At 40.7% G+C, this 25,450-nt stretch overlaps 1 protein-coding gene and 1 pseudogene across 2 annotated transcripts in view; one reads left to right on the forward strand and one right to left on the reverse strand.

Moving 5' to 3' along the window:
• The window catches only part of TMEM38B (transmembrane protein 38B), a 68,004-nt gene extending 44,529 nt beyond the window's left edge, over positions 1 to 23,475 (reverse strand). The window contains exons 1-2 of one of the 2 annotated variants that reach the window (XM_003260319.4): positions 23,235 to 23,475; positions 12,379 to 12,535 (exon numbers count right to left, since the gene is read on the reverse strand). In XM_003260319.4, coding sequence (XP_003260367.1) covers positions 12,379 to 12,535; positions 23,235 to 23,346 — 269 coding nt within the window. In that variant the 5' untranslated portion in view covers positions 23,347 to 23,475. Of the gene's footprint in view, positions 1 to 12,378; positions 12,536 to 15,563; positions 16,224 to 23,234 lie in introns of those variants that run through there. The other variant, XM_012500830.2, reaches the window with a different exon arrangement.
• LOC100579561 lies at positions 3,362 to 3,906 on the forward strand (annotated as a pseudogene).
• Positions 23,476 to 25,450: the final 1,975 nt, after the last annotated feature.

Here is a 25,450-nt window from a genome sequence, read left to right on the forward strand (position 1 = left end):
CTCTCTGCGGTTTGTAGGCAGGTCATCCCAACAAGTGCTCGGCTCTCAACAGAGAGGGTAGCTCCTCTCTGCAGCTGGTCATCCCCACATCTGCAGCTCTCAGCAGAAAGGAGGCCCTGCAGAGAGGGTAGCTCCTCTGTGCTCAGCTCTCAGCAGAGACGGTAGCTCCTCCCTGCAGCTGGTCATCCCCATGTCTACAGCTCTCAGCAGAGGAGGCCCCAAAGAGGGTAGGTCCTCTCTGCAACTGGCCATACAGTCAACTCTTCCTACTCTGTCCTGCCCTGGCTGAGCCCAGAGCTTTTATGGGCCTCAGAGGAGAGAAATGCATGCTTATTTGTCCATGGGCAGCCATGGGAAGCCATGGGTGGGCCCAGGAAAAAGCACTATGAGTTCCCCCTCTGGTGGCAGGACTGGCAGCTCAGCTCCAGGCTTCAGCCCTGCCCGAGCCTGAAGGTGGGGCTTCACTGGGGACCCGCCCCCTTCCACCAAGGAGCCTGTCTGCCTCCCGCGTCACCCATCATGTCCAGGTTGTTGGCACCAAGGGGCACCTGCAGGCCAGCGCCTGGCCACCCTCAGCCACCCCTCAGTTTCCCCTCCCGCACTCTTCAGCACCCAAAGTCCAGAGGGGGCCAATGTGGCAGGGGGCTGGCACGTCAGCACTGCCCCAAGCAAGGGCAAACCCAGCCAGGCTGTGACAGCGCCCAGGCTCAGCCCCAACCCAGCCCCAACCTTGCTCCAAGATTGGGGAGAGGCTAGGCAGCAGGAGCAGGCACCTCCAAGCCTGCAACAGCAAGGGGGCCCTTCCCAGACCCCACAAGAGTGCAGGTATGCCTGGGTCTGCAGCCCTGGTTTGGGGGGCTGCAGCTGTCGGGGAGGGGTTTAGAGCGGGGATCCTGCCTGCTCCGTGGAGCGGCAGGTCAGGGATTGCAGCCACTACTTGAAGGCTGCAGCCCTGCCCTCTACTGCCTACTCCTGGCTCCCAAGAGCAGAGAGGTGCCTGGGTTGCAGCCATGACTTGGGCAGCTGCAGTTGCACCTGGGGAGCTCCAGCCCCACCAACTTGGAAGGGGCAGGGCTCCCACATGTCCCCAACCCCCTCTGCTCCGTGGAGCATGGCACTGGGCCAAGTCCCCTCACAGCCTAGGGTGGCGGTTCCAGGTCCTCACTGGGCCTGGGCTGGCATCCAGGACAGAGGCAACATTGCCATGCAAGCTCCCTTTGTGGCCCCAAAGCTCAGGGGTGACCTGAAGCTCCCCCTTGGCTGGTGCAGGAACCAGCCTGGCCCAGCCCCATCGTGGAGGTCCCAAGGGTGGCTGGTGGGCTGTGCGGGGTGGGGGGCTGTCTGCCCTTTCCCTGTGCCCTCCCTGAAGCAGCTGGCATGATGGCAGCAGCCACACCAGATGGCCTGCGGCTGTCATCATTTATAGTAATATTCCAACTAATAAATAAGAAGAAAAGATAAAACTAGACTATCTTCGTTTTGCAATTCCTAATTAATAGGCACTAAATGTAAAAGGGTGCTAATGTCACAAAACGGGACCTCTTAGAAGTCTCTTGGTAAAGGGATCTAGCCTAAATCTGATTTGGATTCTGCATCAATCTTCCAACTGTGAGGAAACACAAAGAAGAGAAGAATATAATGATCTATACCATGATTATGCAATCAGCAAACTCTGGACTATGGAAAACTGCAAATTGACTGACTCTGGTTCTTCAACACATAGTTTAAGGAAAAGAAAAAAATGAAGGGGTAACTATTTCTTTTAAAAAGCTTAAGAAACATATGAAATTTTTGAATAGGCATGACTAAACTATAGTATCTAAGGATAAGCACTGAGTGATAAAATTATTAAAATATTCAAAAAAGTGATTACCATAAAAGTCAGGATACTGGTATGTTATAATGGTTATTTAAAGTGGGAAGTCGGTCGGTCACAGTGGCTCAGGCCTGTAATCCCAGCACCTTGGGAGCTTAATGCAGGCAGGTCACTTGAGCTCAGGAATTCAAGACCAGCCTGGCCAACATGGTGAAACCCTGGCTGTACTAAAAATACAAAAATTAGCTGGGCATAGTGTCATGCACCTTTAGTCCCAGCTACACAGGAGGCTGAGGCAGAACTGCTTGAACCCGGGAGGCAGAGATTGCAGCGAGCCGAGAGCCACTCTACTCCAACCTGGGCGACAGAGCAAGACTCCGTCTCCAAAAAAAGAAAAGAGAGAGAAGGGGGTTATGATTAGAATGGCACACACAGAAAGGACTTCTAAGATAAGCAGATAAGTGACAAAGTTGTATTTCTTTTCTTTTTCTTTTTTTTTTTTTTTTTTGGAGACAGGGTCTCACTCCTACGTGCAGGCTGGAGTGCAGTGGTGCAATCACTGCAGCCTCGACTTCCAAGGTTCAGGTGATTCTCCCACTTCAGCCTTCTAAGTAGCTGGGACTACCGGCATGCGCCACTACACTCAGCTAATTTTTGGTAGAGACCAGGTTTTACCATGTTGTTCAGGCTGATCTCGAACTCCCGGGCTCAAGCGATGCCTCAGCCTCCCAAAGTGCTGGGATTACAGGCGTGAGCAACCGTCCCAGGCGCAAAGTTGTATTTCTTGATTTGGGTAGTGGTTACAAGGATGTACCCTATAATAATTCATTAAGTCTTATGTTTGGCTTTGTGGTTTTCTGTACTTTCCTTTTTCTTGTCTTTTCTTTTTTTTTTTTGAGACAGAGTCTAGGTCTGTTACTCAGGCTGGAGTGCAGTGGCATGATATTGGTTCACTGCAACCCCCACCTCCCAGGTTCAAGCTATTCTCCTGCCTCAGCCTCCCAAGTAGCTGGGACTACTGGCACAAGCCACCACGCTCAGCTAATTTTTGTAATTTTAGTAGAGACAGGATTTCACCATGTTGGCAAGGCTGGTTTCAAACTCCTGACCTCAGGTGATCCGCCCACCTCGGCCTCCCAAAGTGCTGGGATTACAGGCCTGAGCTACTGCGCCCAGTTATTTTCACTTTTTAATACAAAGATTTATTTAAGTGACAATTTTTTTCCTAAACGATGGATATATAACTTCATTATATCACAATTCTATTTTGCATAATTTTATAAATACTTTTTGTACCTAATTCAGTATTACTTGAAATTTTACATTTAAAATAAAATAGCCTGGTGATCTTGCGGGAAAGAACCGCTGTGGTCCCGGCTTTGCGCAGAGGTAGGAGGGGGGCAGTGGAGGCGGGAGTGAAGTCTCAGGAAAAGAGGCGCTTGCCAGAGCGGAGCCCTCTGGCTGTGTGTGTCTGAGGCTTGGCAGCCACAGCCATGGACGGTTTGCTGGGCCCGTTAGTGTGCCCAGTGGAGACACGCAGCCTTCATGTCCCACTACCTGCCGTCCCCCCAACACGTCTCTGTCAGGAACGTAGCCGATGACACCAGGTCTGAAGATTTACGGTGTGAATTTGGTCGTTATGATCCTATAGTTGATGTGTATGTTCCACTTGATTTCCATACTCACCGTCCAAGAAAGGATTTGCTTATGTTCAATTTGAGGGTGTTGGTGATGCTGAAGACACTTTACATAATTTGGACAGAAAGTAGATTTGTGGAGGGCAGATTGAAATAGTTTGCCCAGGGGGATTGGAAGACACCAAATCAGATGAAAGCCAAGGAAGGGAGAAACATGTACAGTTCTTCACGCTATGATGATTATGACAGATACAGACGTCCTAGAAGCCGAAGTTAGGAAAGCAGGAGATCAAGAGGTCGGTCTTTTCATACAACTACAGAAGATCATATAATCCTAGAAATAGACTGGCTGGAAGACCACGGAATAGCAGAAGCCATTCCGACAATGACAGACCAAACTGTAGCTGGAATATCCAGTACAGTTCTGCTTACTAGCCTTCAAGAAAGATCTGAAAGTGGAAAAAGAACCAAAGAAAGGCAGTTCAAGCGACCAAGGGGTGTGTGGAAGGTGCTGCAGTATGAATACTGTACAAATATTTTGACTCTGGTCTGAAAAGATAAAAGAATATTATCAAAAACTACATGTAATAATTGGAGTCCCCTCAAGTTTGAAAGTAAGCATTTTAGGACAAATAAAAGGAAATTCAACTTTCTACTTGTGGAAACTAATCCCTAAATATGAATAAGTGCATATTGCTTCATGGGTAACAGGTCCATAATAAATTACTGGAAACTAGGATGTCTGAATATCAAGGAAGACAGTCATAGTCTCTTACAGTGCCTCTATTGGTCTGCCTCAAACTGATTTAGGTGGGAAAAGGTATGGTCCAATATAAAAGTTCCATTTTCACCATTATTTGCAAATCTTGTCTTTGTTTATTTTGGTGTCAGGGTTTTCTGCTTAATCATTTGCTTTGATGGCATGTGCGTTTAATTACTTGTACACCACATGCAGTTTACATTTTCCTTAACTACTCCCCTTCCCAGGTAAATTCCAATTATATTCTACATCCAGCTAAGAGGGCCCATCTCTTCTCACCTCTATCCTAGTCAGCACGTTCAGCAAATATTTATTGAGCGCTTACACTGTGGACAAAACATTGTACTGGTTAATTGAGGAGAAAATAGATAATTCCCTTATTCAGTAAATGTCTACTGAGTACAATCTAGTCAATGATTACAGTACGGCCTCATTGTTTTGTTTGAGGTGTATTATTCATAACAATATTTTACACCATTCACATCTTAATATAATTATAGAACCCAATATATTACCAAAGATAAGTAATTGTGTGGTTATATGCCATTTAAAAGTATCCAGTGTTTGTTTGATCCCATTATTACAAATAATTAAAAAATGATTTGTTTTAATCTGTAATAAACTGATTTATTGTGCAGTGACTGCAATATACTGGAGTTACATGATTTACTCAGCCTCACCAAACACACACTAGGAAATAACCCCCAAAATAAGTATTTAACTCTGCATTAGATATAAAGGAGATGAGTGCTATAATTAGATTATTTTAAGGTAGACAGCTATTATCCCAACTGATGTGGTATGTTCTGTAATTGAGAAAATGTTCACCAAATTTTACTTTTTAGTGATTTACATGTACATTTTATAGGGGACACGTTCTATGTACAGTGAATAAATAACTTTTGTAGTAAAAAACAAAATAGCCAATGTGGGAAACATAGTGAGACCTCATCTCAACAAATATAAAAATTTTAAATATTAGTCAGGGGCCAGGCATGATGGCTTACTCTCTGATGGGCGATTATTCCAGTACAGTTAGAGCAACATAAAAAAAAAAATCAACAGATAACATGTTAGATAGCAATAATTCTAAGAAGAAAAATAAAGAAGGATGATGTGATAGTCATGGGAGAAGAGGTGCTACTTTAGTCAGGGAAGGCCTCTCTGATAAAAAAAAATATGAGACTTCTGAGGAAAAAAAGATTACAAAGAGAAGAAAGCAAGTACAAAGGTACTGAGGTAGAAGAATACCTTACGTTGGAACATTCAAGAAATAGCAAAGCTCATGTGACTAGAGCAAAGTGAGCAAGAATAGAGTTGTAAGACATTACATAAAAGAAAGTGAAAGCGAGTATTTTGCAGGGTTTTACAGGCCATGGTAAAAGTCTGGGATATTGTACTTAATAAGATAAGAAATTACTGAGCACAGGAGTGACATGTTCTAACTTAAGTTGTCCCTCAGTTATCTGTAGGGGACTGGTTTGAGGATTCTCCTTCAAAATCTGTGAATGTGAGAGTCCCTATATAAAATAGCAGAGTATTTGTATATAACCTACACACATCCTCTGCTATACTTTAAATCATCTCTAGATTATTTGTAATACCTAATACAGTGTAAATACTATATATTTAGTTGTTACACATTATTGTTATTTGCTTTATTTTTATTGTTGCATTGTTATTTTTTATTGGATTTTTTTCCAAATATTTTTGATCTGCAGCTGGTTGAATTCAAGCATGCAAAACCCATGGGTATAGAAAGCCAACTGTGATAATTTTGTCTGCTCCATGAAGAATAAAGAATAGACTCAAAGGGATAATCAAAGAAGCATCAAGACCACTTAGGAAGCTCCTGCAATCATCCAAGAGGTTAGTATCATAGGAACAGAAGTAGAAATAACAAAAAGTATCAAATTCTGGATATTTTCCTTTTTGTATAGTTTCAGCATCTATACACATCAAAAAATTCTTCCAAAATGCTAATAACTTTTAAAAATATATAAAATGCTCCAATTAAAAGACACAGACTGGCAAACTGGATAAGGAGTCAAGACCCATCAGTGTGCTGTATTCAGGAAACCCATCTCACGTGCAGAGACACACATAGACTCAAAATAAAGGGATGGAGGAAGATCTATCAAGCAAATGGAAAACAAAAAAAGGCAGGGGTTGCAATCCTAGTCTCTGATAAAATAGACTTTAAACCAACAAAGATCAAAAGAGACAAAGAAGGACATTACATAATGGTAAAGGAATCAATTCAACAAGAAGAGCTAACTATCCTAAATATATATGCACCCAACACAGGAGCACCTAGATTCATAAAGCAAGTTCTGAGTGACCTACAAAAGGACTTAAACTCCCACACAATAATAATGGGAGATTTTAACACCCCACTGTCAAGATTAGACAGATCAACGAGACAGAAAGTTAACAAGGATACCCAGGAATTGAACTCAGCTCTGCACAAAGTAGACCTAATAGACATCTACAAAACTCTCCACCCCAAATCAACAGAATGTACATTTTTTTCAGCACCACACCACACCTATTCCAAAATTGACCACACAGTTGGAAGTAAAGCTCTCCTCAGCAAATGTAAAAGAACAGAAATTATAAAAAACTGTCTCTCAGACCACAGTGCAATCAAACTAGAACTCAGGATTAAGAAACTCACTCAAAACCGCTCAACTACATGGAAACTGAACAACCTGCTCCTAAATGACTACTGGGTACATAATGAAATGAAGGCAGAAATAAAGATGTTTTTTGAAACCAACGAGAACAAAGACACAACATACCAGAATCTCTGGGACACATTCAAAGCAGTGTGTAGAGGGAAATTTATAGCACTAAATGCCCACAAGAGAAAGCAGGAACGATCCAAAATTGACACCCTAACATCACAATTAAAAGAACTAGAAAAGCAAGAGCAAACACATTGAAAAGCTAGCAGAAGGCTAGAAATAACTAAAATCAGAGCAGAACTGAAGGAAATAGAGACACAAAAAACCCTTCAAAAAATTAATGAATCCAGGAGCTGGTTTTTTGAAAAGATCAACAAAATTGATAGACCGCTAGCAAGACTAATAAAGAAGAAAAGAGAGAAGAATCAAATAGATGCAATAAAAAATGATAAAGGGGATATCACCACCGACTACAATCTACCATCAGAGAATACTACAAACACCTCTATGCAAATAAACTAGAAAATCTAGAAGAAATGGATAAATTCCTTGACAAATACACCCTCCCAAGACTAAACCAGGAAGAAGTTGAATCTCTGAATAGACCAATAACAGGCTCTGAAATTGTGGCAATAATCAATAGCTTACCAACCAAAAAGAGTCCAGGACCTGATGGATTCACAGCTGAATTCTACCAGAGGTACAAGGAGGAACTGGTACCATTCCTTCTGAAACTATTCCAATCCATAGAAAAAGAGGGAATCCTCCCTAACACATTTTATGAGGCCAGCACCGTCCTGATACCAAAGCCTGGCAGAGACATAACCAAAAAAAGAGAATTTCAGACCAATATCCTTGATGAACATTGATGCAAAAAATCCTCAATAAAATACTGGCAAACCAAATCCAGCAGCACATCAAAAAGCTTATCCACCATGATCAAGTGGGCTTCATCCCTGGGATGCAAGGCTGGTTAAACATACACAAATCAATAAACGTAATCCAGCATATAAACAGAACCAAAGACAAAAACCACCTGATTATCTCAATAGATGCAGAAAAGGCCTTTGACAAAATTCAACAACCCTTCATGCTAAAAACTCTCAATAAATTAGGTATTGATGGGCGTATCTCAAAATAATAAGAGCTATCTATGACAAACCCACAGCCAATATCATACTGAATGGGCAAAAACTGGAAGCATTCCCTTTGAAAACTAACACAAGACAGGGATGCCCTCTCTCACCACTCCTATTCAACATAGTGTTGGAAGTTCTGGCCAGGGCAATCAGGCAGGAGAAGGAAATAAAGGGTATTCAATTAGGAAAAGAGGAAGTCAAACTGTCCCTGTTTGCAGATGACATGATTGTATATCTAGAAAACCCCACTGTCTCAGCCCAAAATCTCCTTAAGCTGATAGGCAACTTCAGCAAAGTCTCAGGATACAAAATCAATGTACAAAAATCACAAGCATTCTTGTACACCAATCACAGACAAACAGAGAGCCAAATCATGAGTGAACTCCCATTCACGGTTGCTTCAAAGAGAATAAAATACCTAGGAATCCAACTTACAAGGGATGTGAAGGACCTCTTCAAGGAGAACTACAAACCACTGCTCAATGAAATAAAAGAAGATACAAACAAACGGAAGAACATTCCATGCTCATGGGTTGGAAGAATCAATATCGTGAAAATGGCCATACTGCCCAAGGTAATTTATAGATTCAATGCCATCCCCATCAAGCTACCAATGACTTTCTTCACAGAATTGGAAAAAACTACTTTAAAGTTCATATGGAACCAAAAAAGAGCCCACATCGCCAAGTCAATCCTAAGCCAAAAGAACAAAGCTGAAGGCATCATGCTACCTGACTTCAAACTATACTACAAGGCTGCAGTAACCAAAACAGCATGGTACTGGTACCACAACAGAGACATAGATCAATGGAACAGAACAGAGCCCTCAGAAATGATGCCGCATATCTACAACTATCTGATCTTTGACAAACCTGAAAAAAACTAGAAATGGGGAAAGGATTCCCTATTTAATAAATGGTGCTGGGAAAACTGGCTAGCTATATGTAGAAAGCTGAAACTGGATCCCTTCCTTACACCTTATACAAAAATTAATTCAAGATGGATTAAAGACTTAAATGTTAGACCTAAAACCATTAAAATTCTATAAGAAAACCTAGGCAATACCATTCAGGACATAGGCGTGGGCAAGGACTTCATGTCTAAAACACCAAAAGCAATGGCAACAAAAGCCAAAATTGACAAATGGGATCTAATTCAACTAAAGAGCTTCTGCACAGCAAAAGAAACTACCATCAGAGTGAATAGGCAACCTACAGAATGGGAGAAAATTTTTGCAACCTACTCATCTGACAAAGGGCTAATATCCAGAATCTACAATGAACTCAAACAAACTTACAAGAAAAAAACAACCCCACCAAAAAGTGGGCGAAGGACATGAACAGACACTTCTCAAAAGAAGACATTTATGCAGCCAAAAAACACATGAAAAAATGCTCATCATCACTGGCCATCAGAGAAATGCAAATCAAAACCACAGTGAGATACCATCTCACACCAGTTAGAATGGCCATCATTAAAAAGTCAGGAAACAACAGGTGCTGGAGAGGACGTGGAGAAATAGGAACACTTTTACACTGTTGGTGGGACTGTAAACTAGTTCAATCATTGTGGAAGTCAGTGTGGCGATTCCTCAGGGATCTAGAACTAGAAACACCATTTGACCCAGCCATCCCATTGCTGGGTATATACCCAAAGGACTATAAATCATGCTGCTATAAAGACACATGCACACGTATGTTTATTGCAGCACTATTCACAATAGCAAAGACTTGGAACCAACCCAAATGTCCAACAACGATAGACTGGATTAAGAAAATGTGGCACATATACACCATGGAATACTATGCAGCCATAAGAAATGATGAGTTCATGTCCTTTGTAGGGACATGGATGAAACTGGAAAACATCATTCTCAGTAAACTGTCGCAAGGACAAAAAACCAAACACTGCATGTTCTCACTCATAGGTGGGAATTGAACAATGAGAACTCATGGACACAGGAAGGGGAACATCACACTCTGGGGACTGTTGTGGGTTGGGGGGAGGGGGGAGGGACAGCATTAGGAGATATACCTAATGCTAAATGACGAGTTAATGGGTGCAGCAAAACAACACGGCACATGTATACATATGTAACAAACCTGCACATTGCGCACATGTACCCTAAAACCTAAAGTATAATAATAAAAAAAATACAAAAAATATATATATATAGTTATAGAAATAAAAGTCTCTGGGAAAGTTTTTTAAAACACATAGCAACTGGAAGACTACACTTTAAGGGATGGTTATACAAATCTGTGAAAGATAGTGGCTACAAAGTGTGAAGACTCTAAAGTTAAAAACTTCTTGTTTTGATTCTAGCTCAACCACTTACTAGACAAGAAAGTTATAGCAGCATTTCCCTATGCCTCAGTTTTATCATTTGTCAAATGGAAATAATAATAGCTACCTTATAGTACTCTTGTGATTAAATATGACAATGAATATAAAAAACTTATATGACATATGGTAACAACTCAACACTGCCATAAGTTCCCAGGATTACTTTTTCCCATTGCTACTATTATTTGTAATATCCCTTTTAGAACTAGTTACATATTCATTTTAAAATTATCACAATAAAAATGAACTGTAAGTGTTCCTGTTATACATTTAATGATATTGTTTTTAATAGAAAACAGTTTCTGCTTTATATATACAAAAGCACTAAAATTTGTATTATACATTTTTTTAAACTTGATGGATCAATCCTCTTAAGGATAACGAATTTGGATTTGCAAGAGTTCAAAGCAATTCCGGGTAACATTTTTTTCTTCACTTCAAAATTATAAAATTTAAAGATCTCATAAAATCAACAGAGTATGAGAAGAATAATTAAATATGAGCCATAATTATTTGGACTTTTTGGTTAGTTTCAGTTGGTCACATACATGATTTTATCATGTTGTGTATCTGCGTGTATCAGTTAGGTTCACAAGATAAACTCTAGGGCCAAATACTTCATGCCCTTTCATATTGGAAATGCTTCTATTAAAGATACATAAGACAGGCTGGGCATGGTGGCTCATGCCTGTAATCTCAGCACTTTGGGAGGCTGAGACGGGCAGATCACTTGACGTCAGGAGTTTGAGAACAGCCTGGCCAACATGGTGAAACCCCGTCTCTACTAAATATACAAAAATTAGCCAGACATGGTGGCGCGTGCCTGTAATCTCAGCTATTGGGGAGGCTGAGACAGGAGAATCGCTTGAACCCAGGAGGTGGAGGTTGCAGTGAGCCTGTAATAAGGGTTAAAAAGAAAAAAAAAAAAAGTTTCCCTCTGCTTAGCAGCTCACTCCAAGAACAGTTACAAGATAACACTGTCCAAAAAGCCAAGGCCAGAGGAATGGGCTCCAGACACCCCCGACCCCTCCAGAGCAAGATTAAGAAAAAAAAAAAAGAGAAAGACAAATTCCTTTATTAATACTCCTTTCCCTTGCCTCTTAAGCATAACTATGTTTTACAAATGCCTGTATTTAGCCAGTTCTTGTTTTTCTTGACACAGCTAAAAGGCCACCAGCTATGCAAGGCCACAAGTTACGCACTATATGATTAACTACCTTTGTTTTGCTCTTATAAGCCCGCTTATAAAAACCTCGCTCTGTCTTTATTCAAGGCCCAGCTTTTTGGAGGTAAATCCACTGAGCCGGTGTGTACCTCACAATAAATATCCTCCTGTGTTCACCCATACTGGTCTCTCTAATCCTCTGTGTCCCGCAACAAGCCAAGAGCACGCCACTGCACTTGCAGTCTTGCACATAGCAAGACTATGTCTCAACAACAACAACAAAAAAAGGCACATAAGACAATGGCAGACAATAATTGCTTCTGGGAGAAGATAAGGGAAGACAAAAAAGAAAGAGATATACTTTGCACTTAAAGCCCTTGGTATGGCTGGGTGCGGTGGCTCACGCCTGTAATCCCAGCACTTTGGGAGACTGAGACGGGCAGATCACCTGAGGTCAGGAGTTCAAGACCAGCCTGGCCAACATGGTGAAACCCCATCTCTATAAAAATACAAAAAGTAGCCGGGCGTGAGGGCGGGTGCTGTAATCCCAGCTACTCCAGAGGTTGAGGCAGAAGAATCACTTGAACCCAGGAGATGGAGGTTGCAGTGAGCCAAGATCATGCCATTGCACTTCAGCCCGGGCAACAGAGCAAGACTCCGTCTCAAAAAAAAAAAAAAAACCCTTTAGCATTATTTGGGTTCCTTCCTTGCAGATGCATTAACTTCTCAAGCACATAAAATATTGTTCAAAGAAAAAAAATTCATTTTACTAACAATTTACAACACAATTGTTTAAATGTCCCATAGGTCACCATACTGGCAGCTTACCAGATTGAAGATGCCAGTAATATGTTAGTGTGGTTTGCAAGAAACTTCAATGGAGGCTCTGCAAGCAGTAGACAGGATAAAATTCCTCCACCAAAACAGTGGAGCATAGCAGTAAACCAGCTTGAAATAGGATTCTTCCATGCCAATGCAGCTGCTCCTGAAATGGTAAAGTAAAATATGGTCTGTGATCATTATACATTTATTAAATAAGCCCCAAAGTACAAGTTGCACTAAACAAACTTCTTAAATTCATAATTTTCAACAACTATTATTCATAGGTGTGCCAGTCAAAATCATTAAAAACCGTATCTTTTATTCTTTAAAGCAAGACGAAACATTTTGTTAATGGGTGATTTTTGGCACTTTGGCACCTTTAAAATACTCTGTTCTGTTTAGGCTGTCATTGCCAGTTTCCTAGTAATGGATTATTATAAACAATATTCTCACTTATTGTCTCCTTCCATCCCAAACCCTACAGTAAGTACTCCCAGACAATATGTCAAAGTGATTTATTAAGAAAAATTTACAATCTTAAGTATATTGGAAAATAAAGAAGCTGAAATAAATAAACTAAGCTTTCAACAAGACAGGTGAGAAACAGAGTAACAAAATAAACCTAAAGGTGAAAGGTTTCTTAGGAATAGATATTTATACTACCTCAACATGAGTCTAATTACTTATTAATTGTAGAGGAAAATAATAACTTCAGAGCAGGGGAAACCTTGCAGACATCACTGTAAATAACATCAAGTGACTCCTGATATGATACACTGAGAACACATCATCACTTCTGTGGTATCTCTTTTTTTTTTTTTTCTTTGAGACAGTCTCGCTCTGTTCCCCAGGCTGGAGTGCAGTGGTACGATCTTGGCGCACCACAACCTCCACCTCCTGGGTTCAAGCAATTCTCCTGCCTCAGCCTCCCGAGTAGCTGGGACTACAGGCACCCGCCACCACGCCCAGCCAATTTTTGAATTTTTAGTAGAGACGGGGTTTCACTATGTTGGCCAGGCTGGTCTCGAACTCCTGACCTCGTGATCCACCCACCTCGGCCTCCCAAAGTGCTGGAATTACAGGCGTGAGCCACTGAGCCCGGCCACTTCTGTGGTATTTCTAACAAAAATATACAACCTGAACTAATCGAATCAGACAAACCCAAACTGAGGGCTACTCTGAGAAAACAAAAACAAAAAACAAACAACTGGCTTATATTTTTTAAATGTCAAAGTCAAAAAACACCCAAAAAAAGGCCAATAAAACATTCTAGATATGAACGATGTCTCTAACTCAAACTACATTTATTTATTTATTTATTTATTTTGAGACAGGGTCTTGCTCTGTCGCCGAGGCTGGAGTGCAGTGGAGTGATCTCGGCTCACTGTAACCTCAGCATCCTGAGTTCAAGCGAGTCTCGTGCCTCAGCCTCCCAAGTAGCTGGGATTACAGGCACGCGCCACCATGCCAGGCTAATTTTTGTATTTTTAGTAGAGACAGGGTTCCACCATGTTGGCCAGGTTGGTCTGGAACTCCTGGCCTCAAGTGATTCACCCACCTCAGCCTCCCAAAGTGCTGGGATTACAGGCATGAGCCACCACACGTGGCTTCCAACTCAAATTATTTTATTTTAATGTACTGGCATTTAGAAGAGAAAAAAAGAAATTTCTCTGTCCTACCTTAAGATGTTTGAAATATGCTATCAATAGAATTATTTTCCCCAAACTTCTTAGCAACATTTGTCACATTGAGACCTAAATCTAATTCCAAATATAAGATGCTTAAAATGCAAATAATTACATACGAACTTTAATATCAAAATACTTTCAGCCAGGCAAGGTGGCTCACACCTGCAATCACAACACATTGGTTTGGGAGACCAAGCTGGGAGGATTGCTTGAGTCCAGGAGGTCGAGACCAGCCTGAGCAACATAGCAAGACCCCCGTCTCCACAAAATATAAAAAATTAGCCAGGCTTGATAGTACACACCTGTAGTCTCAGCTACTCAGGAGTCTAAAGTGGAAGAATCACTTGAGCCCAGGAGTTCCAGGCTGCAGGGAGCCATGATAGTGCCAATGCACTCAGCCTAGACAACAGAGTGAGACCCTGTATCAAAAATAAATAAATACCTTCATCATGAAATGAAAGCTACAAAGAAAAATAAAGTCACACTGTACTTCCATAAATACACCTAAAATCACATCTACAAAATAATCCCAAATTCTGGCAAAATGAATCATTAGACTATGCTTAATAGTTTTATGAACTTACAATTATAACAAAACTTAGAAAGATATTTTGTTAATGCGCTGCATACATGACTTCTTTATTTTCTTGTACTCAGTCTATTTTAGTTCCAGAGTGTGTCCCTGTTTTTAAGAACTAGTTGCACTGTAGCTATTTTCAAAACAGTTGACATTCAACTTGCTAGTGGCTGACATAACTTCCAGAAAGAAGCATGGGAATGTTCTAGCCTTCTTAAAGCTTCAATTCTACATATTACATATTTTTAAATTGCATATTAGTTTACTTTTGCTTTAGTCTTCCCCTTTATAGATTTACCTTCTTTTTAAAAAGAGAGAAAAATGAACAACATATCCTATATGCCTCAAGTATACTTTTTCATCAAAATTATTTAAAAATAATCACGTAGGCAACAGAGGCTTACAGATTATCTATGACACAATTCAAGGAGTTTTAGATCAAGTTTGGGGGATTTTTTTGGTTTTTAAATTTTTTTAAATTTTTTCAGAGATGGGGTCTTACTGTGTTGGCCAGGCTGGTCTCCAACTTCTGACCTCAAGTGATCCTCCCACCTCAGCCTCCCAAAGTGCTGGGATTACAGGCATGAGACACTGTGCCCAGCCTTAGATCAAGTTTGAATCATAGTGGGCCAGGTAGATCCACATACTCACCTTGTAGTTATTCCCCAGTTCCTTAATGAGTAATTAGAACAGACATACTTGGCTCACTGCCCACATAGATTCTCTGATTTATGACATACTTGACTCAATGCCCATATAGGTTCTCTGATTTATGGCATAAGGAGCAATATGATAGAATGGATCACATAGAAGCCCCTGGATATTCCTCTCCTCACCAACAAAGTAACCAAAAACAATACCACAGAAATTGGTGCCACAACCAAAGACGAAAAGGTGGTGATAGCTATCACATTCCACTAACTTACCTGTTTGATCTAAATATAAGACAGATGGATCTTGGAGAATAGCTATGAATTATAAACACAGAAAGGTCGTGACTCTAATTGCAGCTAGTATTCAAGATGTAGTATTTTTACGGGGTCAAATCAACACAATTCTTATAACTTGGAAGCAAATGCTTTTTTCTTCCTATTAATTTGCAAAAAATCTCAGAAGCACTTTGTGCTTTGTTCAACCATTACAGTCTTGCTTCAGGTCTATGTTAACACTCTTGCTCTCTAAAATAATCCAGAGATTTTGATCACATTGAGAGATCACACATTACACTGATCTGCTGCACTGATGACATTACACTGACCGGGTCTGAAGAGTGGCAAGTAGCAAGTACTTTAGTTATCTTAATAAGATATATGCAAACCAGAAAGTAGGAAGTTCAAACCCTACTCCTGGGTTTCTGTCCAGTCAGGAGATAGAAAATACTATTATTTAAATAGAACTCAGTAGGTATAAAATTGTTAACTAGGTTATTGAAAAGGCAAAAAGTAAATACTATGTTATCACAGAGTTCAGTTCCAGAAAGCAGTTACTACTCTGGGGGAAAAATAGGCTGAAATTATTAAAATTTACAAACTTGGTGGAGGAGCTCTTTAGAGCCCAAACTGAGACCCCTGTGGAGGAAACACTGCTCAGGTGGTGTTCTAGACAGCTCATTCATTACACAAATAAAATACTGAGTTTAAGTTCTTATCCCAAGCTACCTAGCCCATTACTGATACACTCTGAACTAGATGCAGGTCTCCTGACTTTATGAGCTCTTTCTACCACAACATACTCCCTGACTAATATTTTGTGACAGGTCACCCAAATATTCTAACTTTTCTTTCACTTAAAAACTATTAAATAAATTTAAGCAAAATTCTTTAAACTCACAGAAGTAAATTATGAACTGTCGTTTCTGAAACATCCCGGAGTAAAACCTAGATTTTTTTTTTTTTTTTTAATAGGATCGCGTTCTGTCACCCAAACTGGAGTGCAGCGGCACAATCTCAGCTCACTGCAAACCTCCACCTCCCAGGTTCAAGCAATTCTTGTGCCTCAGCCTCCTGAGTAGCTGCGATTACAGGCATGTGCCACCACGCCCGGCTAATTTTTGTATTTTTAGCAGAGGCAGGGTTTCACCATGTTGGCCAGGCTGGTCTCGAACTCCTGGACTCAAGTGATCCACCCGCCTCAGCCTCCCAAAGTGCTGGGATTACAGGCATGAACCCGTGCACATGGCCTCTGGCTCTTTAAATCATGTAACAAAGCGGGCTTTGGGGAATGTCATAAATGTTCTATTTTTATCTGCATGTGGGTGTGTTTGAAAATCCACTGAGCTGTACATTTATGACTTTTGCACTTTTCCCTGTTTTTACATGGGGATTCATAAAGATATTGCAAAACTCAGCTGCCACCACTGCTGCCACCTTTCCAGGATGCCCAGAACTGATAAATTCTATACTTACAAACTTTCATCTCCCACAAATTACAGGAAAGGAACAATGACAAACTTTATTCCAGGATTTAATTCATAGAAACGACAGAAATCATTGGAGAAAATAACCATGTCAAGTGACACCTTATTGAGAAATTGCTAATTATTGAAACCAGGAACAGTAAATGGGCATGCAAAGATAAGGCACAGAATAGTAAGAAATTTTGGATTTAACCAGATCTGGAGTCAAGAACTAGCTCCATAATTTACTAAACCATGTGACTTAAGGGAGGTTATTTTATCCCTTAAAACTATTCCTCATCTATAAAATGAGTTAAATAATACCTACCTTACAGGAATGTGTGAGGAACAGAATTAACCTACTGAAATGTTCTCCCAGTATCTAAAATCAATGATGGCTACTATTATTGTGTAGAAAAGGTAGTGCAACCTTATGTGACACTATCAAAAATAAAGAAAAAGCACCAATAAGTCTCCTTAGGGCTATAACAGCATCTTGCATTGTGGTATCCTAAACATCTAATATAATGCCCAATAGAGAGTTTCAATGAATATTTGCTAAAATTAATTATGTATGATTTGAGAGAGGTTAGCAGCATAGTCATGGCAGAATTTAGAGTAAAACAATACATTTTGTGTGCAAAATAGGAATTACTGTAGTCAGGAAGTCTTATACAAAATGGTGGTTTGATGTGAATGTAGGATTGAAGAGATGTGTTTATTTTAATGAAGACTTAAGAGACATTTAAAATGTAAGATAAGATAGATTAAAATTAATGATGTAAACTTCCTGTTAAAATGGCTTCTCACTAGCAACCACCAAAACAGCATATTCCAACTTCCTAATAAAATGCCCAGGAGACAGAGAAAAGAAAAACAAACGAACAATGAAACTTACACTATCAGCCCAAACTGAAAACTATAGCCAATCACACTCGAGGGTTCAGGAGGATTCACATGTTTGTTTACGAGACAAATGGAGGTAAACAAAGAAAAAAAATTAATCCCACTTGTTGTATTACTTGATGTCTTTTATGTCTTTGCTTATGAAGCAAAAGTTACATAGAATGCTGAAAGAGTATTATCTTTCCTGGGATTTTAAAGCCGAAAACCTGAACCAAACAAAAATGGGATGCAGTCCTTCACACCTTAGGCAGAAAAGAGTTAATCCCCTTTATCCTTTATCATTTTGCCTCTGGTGGCATTTTTTAAGATTTAGGCAGACAGTACAAAAGATCTGATATAAATGGTGGGAAAGTAGGGAGTGAGGTATTGTTAGTGGTAGAGTGCATACCAAAACAAAGTCTCAGAGGGTAAATATATGAAGAACTCTGGCAGTAGTATATATATGAATTATAGTTTACTGTAGGTGTGAGTTCTAGAGAATCAATCACTGGGAGGATAGGAAAAAGTTGCCAATTAAGTAATGCATACATATTCTAAGTAAAAATCTAAAAGAAATGGTGTTGGAGTAGGAGGAATACACACATATAAGCTTCAGTTCTGACTATGAAAAAGGAATGCCGACCACATAAATAGAGAGTAATGCAAGCTACTCACTCCATCTACTGACAGAGCCTGAACAAACGTATCTTATTCAAAATGAGTCAGAAGAAAAAAAGACATATATGGGGTGTAAAAAAATTACCATAGGACATAAAGTGATTAAGATCCAGAAGATTCAAGTGAAATAGGTAACATTTAAGAATTAACTACCAAAGAATCCAGAGAAATTTTCTACAATATAATGTAAACATTTACTCCAATAGACTTGGAAGTCTAAAAGAAATAGATGTTTCCTGAGAGAGACATAAATTACCAAAATGACTTCAGTCTGGATTGGAAAAAAAATAAGATTTACCCATTAAAATATACCAAGAAACATAAAACTACATAGTTGAAGTCTACCAAATATCAAAGAACAAGGAACACCTATTAAATAAACCATTCCAAGCTTAAAAAATGGAAAGCTTCCCAATATATTTTACAAAAACAGCATAACCTTGGGCCCAAACTGAGGGTCACACAATAAAATAACCTAATAGGCTCATTTCTATTATAAACATAAATGCAAAAATTTTACGGGAAGTACTGCCAAATCGAAATCCCTAATGAATTAAAATAATGTATCAAGTAGTTTAGTCCAAGAATATAAGGATGATTCATCATTTTTTTAAAAATGTAATAATGTAATTCACTATGTTACATTTGTAAATGGGAAACACAACATGATCTCAATAGATTTTGAAAAAAAAAAATAGCACTTGATAAAATACGTCACCTTCTCCACCAGGATGGTGTAAAGATATAGGGACGTCCTAGAAAGTTGGGAATAAAGTAAAACTTCCTTAAAGTGTCCCTCATAAAAACCTATAGCAAACATCACTCTTGAGAAAACTTTAAAAGCATTCTCATTAAATTCAGGAATATCAGGAGTAAGACAAAGTCACTCACTATCATTAGTATTCAACAAAACACTCTTTAATATAAAGAGACTAGAAAAAGAAATGGAACCTGGGTTCTTGGCTACAAGCAGCAAAAACCAACAAACTTAAGCCATAAAGAATTCATTGGAAGGATTTCAGTAGCTCACAGAAAAAAAAAAAAATGGGAGGCTAAAGAAAACAAACAAGAACTAAGGACATTCCAGAGGTCTATGCACGTGGGATGATTTTAGTAAAGGTCTAGAGCAGAACCAGTTCAATGAGCATAGAGCATACTCTGCTGAGATCACTGAGTTCCAACTGTTCTATCCAGCCATGACCAGGCTTGCAAAGGAACATCCATACAACAAAAAATACTGCAGATAGATTACGAACCTATACTTTTATAGAACTATAGAATTTTTTAAAAAAAGATCAAGGACGAGTATTTTTATAACCTCAGGCCTGAGAAAGCCCTTCTTAAAATACACAAATCCCAACATAGGAGAAAAAAATTAATAGATTTTTTATGAAAAAGTAAAAATATTATGAAATTTTTGAACTTCTCCCATAGAAGACAATATAAACAAAGTTAAAAGATAGCAAGAGTTATGGGAAAAAAGGACTACAGACATAAATAGAATGAATATCCATGATCCACAAAGACAGTCAATAGAAGACAACAACCTACAGCCCAATAACAGACAAAAAAAAATTAAGCAATTTACAGGAAATACAAACGACCAATAAGAGGCACAAACTCATCAGTACCATGACAAACGTAAATGAAAAATTGTTTTCTGATCATCAGAATGGCAAGATATTGAAGACCAATAATAGAACTGTCAAAGGAAATGGGCAGTCTAACACACTTCGGGTAAAAGGCTAAATAGGTACGCTGTTCACTCTTGTGTCTGAATTCTATCATTTTTACCTCTTTACAAGTACTGGTACTGTATGATACTATATTAGTATTCAACAATCACGTGGTTCTCAAATTTTGGAATCTCAGGAGCCCTCTACATCCCTAAAAATTAGTAAACAGATTAATTGTTGCCAAGGATAGGGGACAGCTTACACAAAAGTGCAGGAAGGAATTTGGGATGGGTGAGGAAACTGTTCAGTATCTTGATTGTGATGGTGGTTAAATGACTGTGTCTGTCCAAAAACACAGAACTTTTTATTAAAAATGGTGAACAGACTCTATGTAAATTACATCTTTCAAAAAATCGGACTTAAATTTCTTGACAACCCCAAAAGGTTTTATTTATGTTGGTTACAAGTATCAATACTTAGCATCTTAGAAATTGTAACTGAGAAAATTTTAAATAGTTGTGGAGGCTAAAGCAACTCCAACATCCGCCATGTTGACTTATGATTAACCCCAGTTCTGGGATTGCCTCTAAGATTTATATTTTATCTACTGTTCCTTGTGTAAAAGTATACACTTACCAATCTTGCCCTTAGGTCAAACAACCTTGACGCTATTTCACTTACCATAAATCCTGCTCTTAAGCAACTGTCCTACACATCTCTGGTTGGGGGTTGGGGGTCGGGTAATGGGGGTGATCCACCATCTCCTTGAGGCCACTCAAGACATGGCTTCTGTTCTTAAGTCCCTTTTAAAGGTTTCTTTGTGAGAAACTGGATTCCTCAGCCTCTCAGCTTCCTCAGCCTTTGGGGGTAGGACTGCATAGACCTGTCTACTATGCAACAATTGTTCTTCATGTTCTCATTTTTTTAAAAGTAAATGTATTAAATGTTAACATAAATAATGTATTCTTCAAGCCTGGCCAACATGGCGAAACCCCGTCTCAACTACTAAAAATACAAAAATAGCCGAACGTGGTGGCAGGCGCCTGTAATCCCAGCTACTCGGGAGGCTGAGGCAGGAGAATCGCTTGAACCCGGGAGGCACAGGTTGCAGCAGTGAGCCGAGATCGCGCCACTGCACTTCAGCCTGGGCGACAGAAAGACTCCGTCTCAAAAATAATAATAATAATAATGATAATGTATTCTTTATGAAAAATAACTTTTCCAAAACAAAAAACATATAGTGAGAAGAATCACACTGCTGTACATTTTAACAAATGTCTGGCTTCAAATAGAAAACTGTTGGATTCTCATATCTACTTCCTCCTGTTACAGTATCACAACTCAGGTAGCCTCTGGAAAACTCCACTGTACACTTTTGAAAAAATGAGAGTAGAAAAGATAACATCTGCATATTATTATGAAAGTAATTTTCAACTGGCAGTGTCAGAGATTCCCATGGGTCCCTGGACCACAATGTGAACATCTGATTCAGCCTATACAAAAAAAAAAAAAATTTTTTTTAGTCAAATTCTGAACATGTAGCAGCAACAAAACTGACTTTTTTCAAATCGAGGAAATAATACCTTATGCAGATAATGTGTTCTACTTTAATGCAGTAATACCATCCTTATCCAGGTCAAAATTTGTACCAATGATTTAAACTGAGCTACAAACTTCAACACAAATGAAAAATATTTCTGAGGTCTAAGGATTTTTTAAAACCAGTAAGTAGTCCATAAGAAAGATACAGCATCAGCCGGGCGCGGTGGCTCACGCTTGTAATCCCAGCACTTTGGGAGGCCGAGGCGGGCGGATCACGAGGTCAGGAGATCGAGACCACGGTGAAACCCCGTCTCTACTAAAAATACAAAAAAAATTAGCCGGGCGTGGTGGCGGGCGCCTGTAGTCCCAGCTACTCGGAGAGGCTGAGGCAGGAGAATGGCGTGAACCCGGGAGGCGGAGCTTGCAGTGAGCCGAGATTGCGCCACTGCACTCCAGCCTGGGCGACGGAGCCAGACTTCGTCTCAGAAAAAAAAATAAAATAAAATAAAGATGCAGCATCAATCATCCTCCAGACCTCACTCATCAACTATCTGTAGGGCAAGGCAGATGAAAGACAGCAAGAACACAAAGAAAGTGGCAAAGAAATGCCTGACCTCAAAGAAAGAAGAGGTCCATACAAGTAAAAGGACGGTAGAATAACTACAAAAGTAAAGCAGGATTAGAGCAAACGCACCCTGGTGTAAAATCCAATAAAATACAACTACTGTCCCTTGATCGCATTGCTAAAAGAACTCAAAATGCTGTTTCAAGACTATATCCCCATTCTGCAGATAGTGAAACTACGCCAGATAACTCTTACTTGTACAGTGCCCGTCGTGACTGTGAAAAGGGGAACGCACTCGCTTCTCACATGCTAGGCAGGGTGTTAGGACACTGCGTGAAAGGGAATCCTGGTCTGGCTACAGGAGGCTTTTTGTTTCAGTGCTTGTACAACTTTTGTAACTGGAGAGTAGTCCGCAACCATCTATTACCCGAAGAGACTAAGTCAGAAACCTGCCGTCTCCTCACGTGACTTTCAAACACTGTGCGAGCGAGTGGCGGTACCGTGAGGAGGCCGCGCAAGCCCCGGGCTGGCGCGGTAACTGTGATTCCGAAACGCTGCGGCAGCTTCTGTCAGTCCTGGGACTTCTGCGGGCCGTTGGCAAGGTCGGCCCTGCTCGCAGGCTACGGCGTCGCGGACCCCAGGTCACGCCTCCTCTGACGAGTACTAGAGCCTCTGTCCTACCCCGCTCTGTTTCCCCATCTGCACTCAGTAAGTCGGACCAGCAGGCCCTTGGCGCCCCTCCAACTCTACCATCGAACTGTCTGGGCTAGCGGCCACTCAGCCGCCCACCCGACTTAGACGGTCCTCGCCGTCAGGGGCACTCTGAGGGGTCCGGCCCGCGGCGCCCCGCACTCACCCGGCTGACGTTTCACCGCCATCACTGACACTAGATAGTGCGCGATGTCAAAAAAGGGAAACATGGACGTGCGGGAGAAGGCCAGCGCCAAGTCGTCCCATGGAAAATCCATAACTACCACCGAGCGCGGCAACCGAAGCAGCCGCGGCGACTGGTTCCCCGCGCCCGCGCCGTGAGGGGTAGAATAGGCTACAGCCGCGGCAGCCCGCTCCTCCGCGCCGGCTGCAGCCCCGCGCGTGCGCCCTGGCGCCGAGGGGGCGGGGCCGCGCGTCGCGGGAGCCGCAGGCTCACCGGCGCTACGCGGGTGGGCGGGGCGAGCGGGTTCCCGGAGGCTCCAGCCGGCTCTGGTCTCGGTTCTCCTAATAAGGGTCCAGGGTCTTCTCGGTCCTGGGCGCAATGCAGGACCTGGAGAGCGTGCAGATGAACAAAACACGGTCCTCAAGGGGAGACGCTCAGAGTTGGATTTATTTCCGTTAACTGATGTCATTCACCTAACATTTGTCGAGCAACCACAGTGCAAGTCACACTGACTTACTGGAGATATAAAAATAAAACAGTAATATCCTGCCATCAAGAACTATGAGTTCCCTGAAAGAGTTTTTTAATAAAAAGAGAAAAAGCGCACATAATGGTACAAAAGCAGGTACTGAGAGGTATAGCTGCCGTGCGAGAGCAGTTCCGAGACTAAGATTACAATTCTGGGAAGTGGGTAAAGTGATATGTGAGCTGGACTTTAAAAGTTAAGTGAGAAACAAAAGCTAGGTGGGAGATGGAGGGAAGTGTTTTGGGTTGACTACAAAGTGAGAAATGAGGTTGGGAAAAGTCCTCGAATGGCAGACAAAGCCAGGCAGTTTGGCTTCAGAGGTTAAATTCTTGATCAATCACAATGTGAAGCTCAGAGCCAGAATCTCTTCTCCTAATCATTACGCTAACTGGGTTGTTTGGTGGAGGGTGAGGGAGTAGAGGTGCAACCAAGCAGCAAGATTAAGAATAGATTGATGAGAAGCGACTGACAACGGAAAATCGGAGGGTATTCACTGGTCCGAGCAAAAGATAGTGGAGGCTGTGGCAGCAGAAATTGAGACCAATTGTGGGAAACATGGGTAGAAGCAGAATATCGTCAGTGAGTGTCAGTCTGTACAGGCGGGAAAGGAAGCATTTGTCAAATAAAATGAGGAACGGGTGAGTAGGAGGATTGTGGTTGCATTCTGATAAATAGGAAACAAGAAGGAATAGGTTTGGGTAAGAAAAAAACTAGCTTGGCACACTTTTATTTGATGTGTGAACAGATCATGCTGGCACCCGGAAATTGGAGAAACGTGATTAGCTGCTAGGTAGGTGACAGCTTCACGGGAGTATGCACTGCAAAAGGAGAATTTTTTTTAACCTGAATATTCATTAATTTTAATTCATTTAAGAAAATGTTTTTTGGGTGCCTACTATGTAGCCAGCATTTTGCTGGGTGTCAGAAGTACTGCCCTAAACGCTAGGTGTTTAAAACATAGGAAAATTGTAGTAAATCTCTACACTTCATTACTTATCAAGAAAGAATAGACTTGTTCAAATACTTTTCACGTGTGGTTTTCTAAGCAAGCACTTCCCGTAGAGAAAAGTCTTTAGACCTGTAGCAAACTTTCTAGCAAAACTAAGGGGAAAAATAAACCACCTGTGAATATTCATACTTTCCTGTTTAAGTCTGTTCTTTCCATACTTTTTACACATTCGTTTATTTTTGGAATTTTAGTTTTGCGAATTTAGGCTCAGAGTTTGGATATTACTTCTTTTTTTTTCTTTTCTTTTCTTTTTTTTTTTGATATGTAGTCTCGCTCTGTTGCCAGGCTGGAGTGCAGCGGCGCGATCTCGGCTCACTGCAACCCCCAACTCGCTGATTCAAGCGATTCTCCTGCCTCAGCCTCCCGAGTAGCTGTGATTAAAGGCACGTGCCACCACGTTTTTGTTTGTTTTTTTTTTTTTTGTATTTTTAGTAGAGACGGGGTTTCACCATGTTGGCCAGGATGGTTTGGAACTCCTAACCTCGTGATCAGCCCATCTTGGCCTCCCAAAGTGCTGGGATTACAGGCGTGAGCCACCGCGCCCAGCCTGGATATTATTTCTTTAAATATTTTACATTTTAACAGTCTTTAATTTTGCAAAACATATGGTTAGTCTTTGGGCTTAAAAAATACTTAATATGATGTAATCCTTAAGACATCACT

Source organism: Nomascus leucogenys, chromosome 1a (assembly GCF_006542625.1).
Source record: "Nomascus leucogenys isolate Asia chromosome 1a, Asia_NLE_v1, whole genome shotgun sequence".
In the NCBI taxonomy this organism is placed as follows: Eukaryota; Metazoa; Chordata; class Mammalia; order Primates; family Hylobatidae; genus Nomascus; species Nomascus leucogenys.